This window comes from Triticum aestivum, chromosome 3D (genome assembly GCF_018294505.1).
Source record: "Triticum aestivum cultivar Chinese Spring chromosome 3D, IWGSC CS RefSeq v2.1, whole genome shotgun sequence".
In the NCBI taxonomy this organism is placed as follows: Eukaryota; Viridiplantae; Streptophyta; class Magnoliopsida; order Poales; family Poaceae; genus Triticum; species Triticum aestivum.
Genome location: NC_057802.1, coordinates 420,586,761 through 420,598,903, shown reverse-complemented (window position 1 = coordinate 420,598,903; position 12,143 = coordinate 420,586,761). Strand labels below are relative to the sequence as shown.

At 49.6% G+C, this 12,143-nt stretch overlaps 1 protein-coding gene across 1 annotated transcript; it reads right to left on the bottom strand.

The window, feature by feature from the left end:
* Positions 1-10,155: 10,155 nt before the first annotated feature.
* On the bottom strand, positions 10,156-11,618 carry LOC123079304 (peroxidase 2). Its single transcript, XM_044502046.1, has 2 exons — positions 11,258-11,618; positions 10,156-11,088 (listed from the first exon to the last, which is right to left on the bottom strand). Exons 1-2 carry the CDS (start codon positions 11,576-11,578, stop codon positions 10,345-10,347), a joined length of 1,065 nt encoding a protein of 354 aa, XP_044357981.1. The 5' UTR covers positions 11,579-11,618; the 3' UTR covers positions 10,156-10,344.
* Between the last annotated feature and the right edge of the window lie 525 nt (positions 11,619-12,143).

The following is a 12,143-nucleotide window of genomic DNA, read 5'->3' as shown; positions in this document are numbered from 1 at the left end:
ATTTTGTAGGGATAAGCTTTCTTTGGCTATGTTATTTTGATAAGACATAATTGCCTTGTTAGCATGCTTGAAGTATTACTATTTTTATGTCAATATTAAAACTTTGTCTCGAATCTTTTGGATCTGAACATTCTTGCCACAATAAAGAGAATTACATTGATAAATATGTTAGGTAGCATTCCACATCAAAAATTCTGTTTTATCATTTACCTACTCGAGGACGAGCAGGAATTAAGCTTGGGGATGCTTATACGTCTTCAACGTATCTATAATTTTTTATTGTTCCATGCTATTATATTATCAATCTTGGATGTTTTATATGCATTTATATGCTATTTTATATGATTTTTGGGACTAACCTATTAACCTAGAGCCTAGTGCCAGTTTCTGTTTTTTCCTTGTCTTTGAGTATAGCAGAAAAGGAAAACCAAACGGAGTCCAATAGACCTGAAAAATGACGGAGATTCTTTTTGGACCAGAACAAGCCCACGGAGTATCGGAGATGGGCCAGAAGAGTCCCGAGGCACCCAAGAGGGTGGGGGGCGAACTACCCCCTGGGCACGCCCCTACCTTGTGGCCGCCTCGGAGACCCCCCCTGACTTGTTCCCGACGCCAATACCTCTTATATATACCCAAACTTCCAGAAAATAACCTAGATCGGGAGTTCCGCCGCTGCAAGCCTCTATAGCCACCAAAAACCAATCGGGGCCCTGTTCCGGCACCCTGCTGGAGGGGGGATCCCTCACCGGTGGCCATCTTCATCATCCCGGCGCTCTCCATGACGAGGAGGGAGTAGTTCACCCTCGGGGCTGAGGGTATGTACCAGTAGCTATGTGTTGATCTCTCTGTCTCTCTCGTGTTCTTGATTCGGCACGATCTTGATGTAACGCGAGCTTTGCTATTATAGTTGGATCCTATGATGTTTCTCCCCCTCTATTCACTTGTAATGTATTGAGTTTTCCCTTTGAAGTTATCTTATCGGATTGAGTCTTTAAGGATTTGAGAACACTTGATGTATGTCTTGCGTGGGATACCCGTGGTGACAATGGAGTATTCTATTGATTCACTTGATGTATGTTTTGGTGATCAACTTGCGGGTTCCGACACATTGTGAACTTATGCATAGGGGTTGGCACACGTTTTCGTCTTGACTCTCCAGTAGAAACTTTGGGGCACTCTTTGAAGTACTTTGTGTTGGTTTGAGTAGATGAATCTGAGATTGTGTGATGCATATCGTATAATCATACCCACGGATACTTGAGGGGACATTGGAGTATCTAGGTGACATTAGGGTTTTGGTTGATTTGTTTCTTAAGGTGTTATTCTAGTACGAACTCTATGATAGATCGAACGGAAAGAATAGCTTCGTGTTATTTTACTACAGACTCTTGAATAGATCGATCAGAAAGAATAACTTTGAGGTGGTTTCGTACCCTACCATAGTCTCTTCATTTGTTCTCCGCTATTAGTGACTTTGGAGTGACTCTTTGTTGCATGTTGAGGGATAGTTATATGTTCCAATTATGTTATTATTGTTGAGAGAACTTGCACTAGTGAAAGTATGAACCCTAGGCCTTGTTCCAACGCATTGCAATACCGTTTATGCTCACTTTTATTACTTGTTACCTTGCTGTTTTTATATTTTCAGATTACAAAAACCTATATCTACCATCCATATTGCACTTGTATCACCATCTCTTCGCCGAACTAGTGCACCTATAAAATTTACCATTGTATTGGGTGTGTTGGGGACACAAGAGACTCTTTGTTATTTGGTTGCAGGGTTGCTTGAGAGAGACCATCTTCATCCTACGCCTCCCACGGATTGATAAACCTTTGGTCATCCACTTGAGGGAAATTTGCTACTGTCCTACAAACCTCTGCACTTGGAGGCCCAACAACGTCTACAAGAAGAAGGTTGTGTAGTAGACATCACACATGCACACGTTTTAAAAGCCGTTATCATCATTGTACCGCCGACACATCTTTAGGAAGGAGATCCGCGTCATCCTTGCCAGTTCAGCCACCCGACGACGCCACCACGGCGCCCAACGGCACCACCTCCCTGCGCACGAACTGTTGAGCATGTCGCGGTCGCCGCCGGTACACACCTCAGCACCATGCCGCCAAGTACCACCAGTCGACACAGCTTGAAGTCTCCGGAAGATCTGTCGTGCGCAGCACTTGCCGAATAGGCATGACACCAGTGTAGCACCTGCCGGCCAGGCATGACTTGACATCTCCACCGAAGCTCCCTGCAAGACGAACTGACTCCACCTCTGGCCTCAGTCTTCCAGCGCTGCTTTACAAATGATACTCCCAAAGAGAGAAACGACATTGCAGTGTCGCCATCGTCCTATCTAGAAGACCAGATCCTAGGGTTTCCCCCAGAGCGGCACGAGTGGGTCGACAATAGCTACACGACGATGCATTCATCAAGGGAGTGACGCAGAGCGCTGCCATCGGCTCGGTTTTCACCGGCAACTATGCCTCCCCGACTCGCAGCCGGGACTAGATGACAAATCTCGAGATCCGATCACCCAGCCGGAGGACGACCACCTCTGACAGAAGACATGACCACCACCGTTGGCTGTACCGGCCAGAACAGATCTGACCGGAGGTGCCGCCGACGCGTCCACAAGGCCCTCCATGTCGCCTCCGCCGATCCAAAGGATGGCGCGCCGCCGCCCGAAAAGGCCCGGTTGCCGCACCCGCCACCCACTCCGCCTCCGTCTGAGGCAGGGCCGGCCACCACGCCGCCATGCCGCAGCCATCGCCGTCGATCCGCAAAGATCGGATCGGACGCGCCTCCACACGATTAGGGGCCCGCACAACCCCAGATACGTGGGAGAGAGGCGGTGTCCTCCGCCACTGCCATCGGGCCCCGGGCTTAGCCCGCGGGCGTCCACCGGCAGAGGCGGAGGGACCCAGACGGCTGGGTTTAGGGCCCGCCCGTGTCGCCCTAGCGGGGACAGCACGGGGCTGGGCTCTCAGAACGCTATTTGGGTCTGCTCGTGAGTACCAGGAAAGCATGGTCCTCAAGAATAAATAGGAATATAAATTCGTCTATGTGAGGATTTGAACCTAGGTAAACTTGGGAATAGTTTGGATCAAAACTTAGTTTTTGGTTTGGTTTTTGATTTGGTCTCTATCGGATTTAGATAGACAAACAATTCGGTTCGGTTTGGGTTGTGGCTAATAACAGACTGGATGGGTTTGGGTTGGGTTCAGACTTATCGGTTGAAACCAAACTGGATTGATCCATCGTCTCAAGCGAAGGTCCAAATGCCACCGTGTTCCCAACACGCTCAATCGCTTGTCAATCCATCCATCGTCCAGCCCAAGCTTCGTCCACGTCTGTACTGGTGCCATGGACACCTCTGACTTGGGAGAAGATGATATTGACTTCGACGTGGGTTATCTGGCCGGGTTATAGTGCTTCGACTTGGACCTGCTGCACCTCCATGACCACGCCAACGACAAGGGTGACATCCATGACCACGCCGACGCCGGCGTAGAACCGAGGATGTTGGGAATAAGCCGTGACCGGCACAGTGACGACTGGCGTGCGTGTGCGGCAGGAGCGAGCCGTGCAGGGGCACAGGCACATGTATGCATGTGTCCATGCGTGTGTGCGCCAAGAGTGGTCTGTGCAGGGCACGGGCGTGTGTGCGCGTGTGTGCGTCTACGTGCATGAGTGTGTTAGTTGGCACAATAGGTGGAGGAGTGACCGCGTCAGGGCGCTGGAGCCGGCCGCGTTAAGCGCGCATGCGTGTCGGGAGCGCGAGCTGTGGAGCACGGGACGTGGCAAGTGTGTGAGTGTGGTGCGTCGAGAGCACGGCGTGGCGCATCAGTGCGCGCGCCTATAAGTCCCCTTTCCTCCCATGTTTGTACCAAGCTGGTTGAGTTCGTGCTTGAGGAAAAAAAAGCCGTTGGTGTGGCGAGGTGTTTGTGCGCCACCAAATTCTCCGTGTCCATTCTCCCACCGTGTCTTATTGTCTCTGATGATCGCCGGTGCGCCATGAGTCCGTTTTAGCTAACATAGGAGACGCCAGCGACCAACACACTCTGAGCAAACGATCATGACCTGAACGGCAACTGCCTTCTTCAAGTTTGTTTGTATCTAAATTCCAACACCCCAAGCAGGAGCTACTCACCAGTCAGTTACACGGTTGTTGTGCTTTGTCCATGGTTTGAGTTTGTGGGTTTAATCAAAAACTTGGAAACAATTTGAGCTGGATTGGGTGAAAAATACGTATAGTTTGGCTTGATGTAGATTCTAGCTATAAGTTTTTGGTTTGGATTGGTTTGGACGCTGGAGCTATACTCATACAGTCTGGACTGGTTTTGGGCTGGATGTCAAACTATTCCTAGGTTTAAGGGCCTGTTCGGTAACTCTCAAACTCCTCGCTCCTTCAACTCCGAACCTGGAGTTGGGCCGAACGGGGAAACTCCCGGAGTTGTGAATGAGAAGCTGGTGATGATTCTGGGGCAAAATTCGAGGAGTCGAGGAGCTGGAAAAAGCGAGCTCCACCAAAACAGCGAAGCAGGAGTTGTGGATAATTACCGAGTTGTGCCACCGCCAAGTGAGACTTGCATACCGATTCGGTCCATCCTTTTCTCTAGCGTACTGACCATTCACCCTGGCTGGGCTGTATACAAAACAAATCGGCTACCAGCCCAGGCTAGAGCAAACAAATGAGAAGCTGTCCACCCGAACGATCGTTGGCTCCGGATATTTTAACAAGAAGCTGGCGGCTGGCTGGTGGCTGAGGAGTTGAGGAGTTTGTGAGAGTGGAGAGCTACCGAACACGCCTTAAGTGTTGGGTTTGTACATCCACTTCTCAATCAGTTGAGCTAGGCTCACTTCCCTTCAATCCATGGATTTGAAATGCGTTTTCTAACAGACCTGGAGATTAGAAGTCTGATCCCACAGAAGCACGTCAAGGTGGCGCCCTCTATGGCACCCCAGATGGATTCCGCCACCTACTAATATGGTTAAGCTCAATGTGGATGGAGGTATAGCAAAACATAGATGGAAGGGTGCGGATGCTGTAGTGTGCAGGGACGTCCGTGGTGTCTACCTGGGGTCATCGGCAAGTGTAATCGACAACCAAGCATATTAATGAAGGGAGTAAGGGTGTGTACAACTCGATCCATCAGGAAATCGAGTTTCGTCATTGATGTTTCACGGAGGTTCATTTCGCTCACGAGGGAAGGGCTTCCAATTCAGAAGATCACAATCGTGTAAAGAGCTCGCTGTCCCTCGAGCATAGTCGTCACACTTGACTCATGCAGCCGAAATAATACTGCTATTATAGCTTATATTATCATGCAATAAAGCGACCATATTTATCCCTAAAGCAGTACGTAGGTATATCTGGAGAGGATTTTTCGTTTGATGAATAATGAATCATGTTTTGTGGCATTGGAGGAAAATGAATACAACATTTACTCGCTCAGTCATTTTGAAGACCAAACAATAAAATGAATGCATTTTTTGTGATACATCGGCCACCAAATATCTGTATCGTTTCGTTCTTCCGTGAGCTTTGAAAGGAAGTTAGAAGAAGAAGAGGAGGAGCTGGCGATCAGCTCCAACAATTGGTATCAGAGCCATGTTGGTTTGCTCATGTGATGGCAGGCAACGGAGATGAGGCGGCCTAGGCGGCGGAGTTGGTGAAGAAGAAGCTCGACAGGACGGCGACTCCACCGAAGGCGCGGCTCACGGACGGCAGCGGCAGCGGCGAGCTTCGCGTCGTCGAGCGCGTCGTCCGGCAAAGCTCGTCGTTGGTGCAGCTTCCCGCCCTGACCCGCACAAACTACACCGAGTGGGCGCTCGTCATGCGAGTACGGCTACAGGCGCAAGGCTTGTGGGAGGTGGTCGAGCATGGCGCCGTCATCGACTACCGCGACGACCGTGAGGCATTGGGCATCATCCTCCAGGCTGTGCCGCCAGAGATGTTGCGCTCGTTGGCGGCGAAGGACTCCGCGAAGGAGGCTTGGGACGCCCTCAAAACCTTGAGGATGGGGTCCGAGCGCGTCCGTGAGGCCCGGGCGCAGACGCGTCGATCGGAGTTCGAGAATCTCCTGTTCAAGGATGACGAGAGGATGGAGGAGTTCGCGGTCCGCCTCACCGGCATCGTCAACGACCTCGAGGCCCTCGGCGACGGCATCACCGAGCACAAGGTCGTGCTCAAGTTCTTCCGCTGTGTGCCGCAATGCTACCGACAACTCGCGCACTCTATGAAGCTCTCCTTTGAAGTTCCATGAAGAATCGGGAATCAAGATTAGAGGGGTGATTGTTAGCTTTTTTAATCTTGATTCACATGTATTTACATATTAGTTTGCTTGTCCATGCATATAGGTAGTTGTAGTAGGTGGAGCCTCGGAGAACATGCAGGAGGTGAGATGCGAGGCGCCATGAGATATGGCGCATGGCGAGATGCCGAACGGTGGCGAGAGGCTGTTGTGTATGCATGTCCGAGGTTGTTAGCTGCTGTATGAGTGGTCGGGTCGTGTGGTTCCTAGAGTGATTCTAGGAGAAGATCAGGTCATTAGTTAGTGGTGTGAGTGGGTGCGTGCATGCAGTTAGCGGGCGAGTGTGTGGCCCGGCTGCGTGGGCGTGAGTCTACTTAAGAACTTGTACGCATGTTTGCTTTGAGGAGAGAATACAGAGAAGAGAAAAGGGTCGGCTGTGTGATACAGCGGCCACCAAATATCTGTGTTCTTTTGTTCTTCCGTGAGCTTTGAGAGGAAGCTAGAGGAAGAAGAAGAGGAGCTGGCGATCAGCTCCAACATTTTTCGGATTCCCTGTCAAGGCTTAGCTCGGGACCCCACTGCTCCATGTCAGTTTATAAACGACAAAAACAATCATGAAAATAGTCATAGGTGAACATACACAGTTATTAGTATATTATTATATCATTATTAATACACCAAAACCACACACACATACAGAGTTTTAGTATTAGAAAACCACAACGGCACTAGATAGGCGGAGTTAGATCTCCTTAATTCATCGGGGGATTCAGACATGGAGTCAGCAAACTACCGGGCATTACTACTGGCCAACATTAGTTGTTGACTCTCCGGCATACCTTTCTGATCTCCGCGCCTTGCTGGTTGCCTATCGTCTTGACTCTGATTTTCCCCATAGTCTTCATAGCTTTCTCGAACTTCCTCTCCCACGCCCCGGCCATATTCGCGTTTTATATCACCTGCGTTATTGTTTCGGTCGAGTTGAGCACGGCATCTGAGGTAAACAACACTTTCTTGTCGACTACATTCTGGTAGTACTGCTTATCCAGGATGTTTACAAGTTTGATTTCATAGAAGCACGTCAAGGGGGAGCCCTCTGTGGCACCCAGATGGATTCCGCCACCTAATATGGTTAAGTTCAATGCGGACGGAGGTATAGCAAAACAAAGATGGAAGGGTGCGGCAGCTATAGTGTGCAGCGACATCCGTGGTGTGTACGTGGGGTCATCAACACGTGTGATCGACCACTAAGCATATTAATGAAGGAAGTGTAGAAATTATAGGATGGATGAATATTGTGTTGTATTGATCTGACCCTCGTAGGGGTATATATAGTACAATATGCGGGAGAGAGACTTGAAGTAGAGGGCAAGTCGTACATGGTTTAAACCTATCTCCTAATCTCTAACTTAACATAATTATACTTCTAACATTCCCCCTAGTCGTAGTGGGAGTGAAGCGACGATTGCGACTGAATTTGGAGTCTTGCGCTTATGTCGTCTTCTCCGCTGCGCCATCATCCACTGCGTCTCTGATGGGTCGGCACCTAGGGCGGTGACTTTGTCCCCTTCTGGTGCCTTCCTTGTCTCCCCTCTATTCCCTCCCGCAATCACAGCGGGAGTGGCGTGAACGCTAGTGACGACGCGGACGCTGCTGACTGGAGTTGTTGCCGATGAGTTTTGTAGACCAAGCCATCGATGTCGATGTCGAGGTTGCCAATCATGGTGATGTAGCCGTGGTCGAGGTAGTCGTGGTTGATGGTGTAGTCGTCGTGGATGATGAAGCCGCACAAAGCCGGAGGCGCAAAAAAAAGCGCTATGATGTATATGACGAAGCTGCAGTCGTGGATGATGCACCTTGCCGATGTCAGAGGGTGCCGTCGGCGATGAGTCCACCGGTTTTGCCATGACCATAGGAAACCCGTCGAGCACACACCGGTTTTGCCAGAACCATGTTGCCGTGTAGGGGTCGTCACTGCAGTCGTAGATGACGCGGTTGATGTCGTCGTCATGACAGGGTCATTGCCATCGTCGAGGTCACGTCTTGCAGAAAAGTCTATCAAAGGACGCTAGGTGTCCATTTTGTGAACGAGGCGGCGGCGGTGTGTTGACGAAAATGTTGATGAAGACCTTGGTGATGAAGTGTCGGTGATGCGTCGCAGCTGCGTGTCAATGATGATGCCTTGCCTGAAGGCGTCCTTGTGACGACGAAGTGTCGAGGCCACGCCGTGCCAGATTATGTAGGAGTCGTTTCTGTAGACGTGCTCGACGAAGTCCTGGCGTAGTCGCACAACTCGATGACGGCGGCCGGCTCGATGTAGATGTATCGTCAGACTACTCACAATGGGAGTAACATAGGTAGTAACATCACACATATCTAGATAAAATAGATGATGTGGCAAGTAATAAATGAAGAAAAAGTGGAAAGTGGTAACATAGCTAGTTACTAGTAGTAGTAGTAACATCACACATATCAAGACAAAATGTGTCTATAGCATAATAAATGAAGTACTCCATATTACCACACATATGTTACTCCCCACTATAGAGGTAGTAACATAGACTAGTAACATGTCGATGTTACTACTCTATGTTACTACCCATTGTGGCTAGTCTCATAGCTCGATGCAGTGCAGGAGCGGTGTAGCTCGGCTCGGTGTCGCAGGTCGTCGTTGTACGAGGCGCTGGAGTAGGCGGAGTTTCGGAAGTCTGACCTCCCATGATCCAAATCGTGCATCTCGGCAGGTGTTCCAAGGCATGCACGTCACATGAAGGTGCGATGGATCTTACTGGATCCATCCCGTGCATGCACGCTGCTGCTGGCTGGATCGGTCGTGCAGGCGAGAGCAAAACTACGGCGGATTGATGGCCTGCCGCGTTACTGCGCGCGCATAGCCGCCGTGGTGTGCTCTGCCGCACACGACGTCCTGGGTCGATGTAGATGGACGCGTGCACTGTCGATGTAGAGCTGCGCTGCCTGCTGTGTTCCCGACCGTGACCGAAGCCGCCGCCCGCCTGGATTACTGCTCCGATTCAGCGTCGTAGATGCAGGAATTCCAACGATCTACAGATCGAATTTATCTGGTGGCTAAAAAAAGTACTAGATGGAATTTCAAAATTTATCTAATCTAATCTATTGGACCAATCTGATCTTTGATCGATCAGGTGTTGCGCCCCCGGGGAGAGGAGATTAGTCTTCCGGAGGCGGCGCTCTGCGGAAGTGGTGGAAGGTCCTAGGATCGACGTCGTTAGACAAACTGCTCTAATACCATGTAAAAATTGTAGAGTGGATGAATATTGTGTTGTATTGATCTGACCCTCGTAGGAGTATATATAGAGTATAATATGCGGGAGAGAGACTTGAAGTAGAGGGCAAGTCATACATGGTTTAAACTTATCTCCTAATCTCTAACTTAACATAATTATACTCCTAACAGGGAGTAAGGGTGTCTATAGCTCGATCCTTCAGAAAATTGAGTTTTGCCATCGATCTTTCACATAGGTCTGTTTCGTTCACGAGGGAAGGGCTTCCAATACAGAAGCACGCAATCTTGTAAAGAACTCGCTGTGCCTCAAGCATGGTCGTCACACTTCGCTCGTGCAGCCGAATGATACTGCTATTGTAACTTATATTATCATGCAAATCATGCAATAAAGCGACCATATTTACTCGTAAGAAAGTAGGTATATCTGGAGAGGATTTTTCCTTCGAGGACAAATGATTCAATTTTCGTGGTATTGGAGAAAAATTACTGCAACATTTACTGGTTCAGACATTTTGTCAAGACAAATGAGAAAATGAATGCATTTTTCGGATTCACTGTCAAGGCTTAGCTCAGGACCCTGCTACTCGGTGTCAGTTTTTAATCGACAAAAACAACCATGAAAATAGTCGTATGTGAACATACACGGTTACTTATATATTATTATATCTTTATTAATATATCAAAACACACACATACAGAGTTTTAGTATAATACACCACAACACACACATACAGAGTTTTACTATGAGAAAACCAACAACGGCACTAGCTAGGCAAAGTTAGATCTCCTCCAGGGGGGGAACCAGACATGGAGCCGCATTAGCTGTTGACTCTCCAGCATACCTTCCTGATCTCTGCGCCTTGCTGGTTGCCTATGGTCTTGACCCCGATTTTCCCCATAGTCTCCATGGCTTTCTCGAACTTCCTCTCCCACGCCCCGGCCATGTTCGCGTTTTCTGTCACCTGCGTTATTGTTTCCGTCGAGTTGAGCACGGCGTCCGAGGTGAACAACACTTTCTTGTCGACCACGTTCTGGTAGTATTGTTTATCCAGAACGTCGGGGGTCACATCGTCTTGGTTCACGTTGTTGTTGTCGTTGCCGCACTGGGCCCTGAGCTTGGCGGCTAATGCCGAGTCCATCTCAGAGAAGCGGCTGGAGAAGAACAAGCAGCGGGCGCGGCCGATGGTGTGCGCGCCGGAGAGCGTGACCATCTCGTCGGAGGTGAGTCCCTTGGCCGCGAAACTCCCCTGGAGCGCCGTGAGGTTGGAGAAGGGCCCGGGCAGCTGGTCGGTCTCGTTGGAGAAGGACTCGCGGCCGTCGTAGCGACCGCCCGGCATCTGGATGTTGATCTTGCGGTCGCTGAGAAAGTAGGACGCGTCACGGGCGGCGTAGGCGACGATGTCGGCACATGAGACTGTGTCGGGGCAGGCGGCCTCGATCGCCGCCTTGGCCTCGTCAACCACCTCGAACCCTCGGAGGCTGTTCTGGTTGGGAGGGCCTTCCCTCTCCGTGTCGCTGTTCTTGGAGTTGGTCGTGTTGAGAAGGACGGAACCATCGCAACCCTAAATATAGTAATCATGAAGGACCCCATAATTAACATGTTGATCATCGTAATGAACATATTATTACTCCCTCGGCAAACTAATATAAGAGCGTTTAGATCATTAAAGTAGTGATCTAAATGCTCTTATATTAATTTAGAATCGACGAGCTGTGTTGTGTTGTGTGTACCCGAACGAAGCAGTCGTGAAAGAAGAGGCGGATGAGCCCGGCACCAATGCCAGGATTCGCATCCACGGCCTTCTTCACGGCATCCGTGACGATCTTCTCTGCGCTGGGACACCTGGTGTTGTAATAGCCGGAGGTGAGCCCTGACCCCGAGGGAGCAGGTCTCCTCTGCCGCGTCTGAACGTCCGGCCTGGGGCGACAGAGCACCGGGTTGTAGGTGGGTAGCTTCAGCCAGCCGTTGAAGCAAATGCTGGCGGCCTCGGACGCCGCCGGCCCGGCGAGGAACGCGGCCAAGACGATGAGCGCTGCGAGCTTAGTCGCCATCTTCCTTTCGCACTAGTCACTGGAGAGATGGTCGTTTCGTGTCGTGTGTTGTTTGCTCAAGCTGTGTTACGGATGACATATTTATAGGTCGTCCAGGACGATCACGTACCAAGGCAATAGCTTGGCAACGACGTATGTGGGCAAGCCGCGTTTCGTGGGCGGCGCACGTTGCGATGGACGCAAACTTGGACCGGACAGCTGAGAGCATATCCAATAGTATAGAAGATCAGTTTTGCTAAGTTTCAGTCGGCTGAGACTTCGTTATGTCTCAGTCGATACTATCTTCTTTTGATTTTAAATGAAGATTCGTGAAAAAAAACTCTTTTCAGTTTTTCTTCTTCTTACATACTATATCATTTGACTGAGACTTGGTTAAGTCTCAGTCGACTAAAACATAGCCACACAAAATTTGAAGACGTAAACATGCGATGTAAAAAATTACATCTTTAAAAAGTGTTTTTTGCATCTTCACAAAAATGTCAACTCCAACAAAAGATGCAAATTGGAGATGTAAAAAAGCAACTCCAACAAAAGATGCAGAGTAGAGATGTAAAATGCTGAAAAC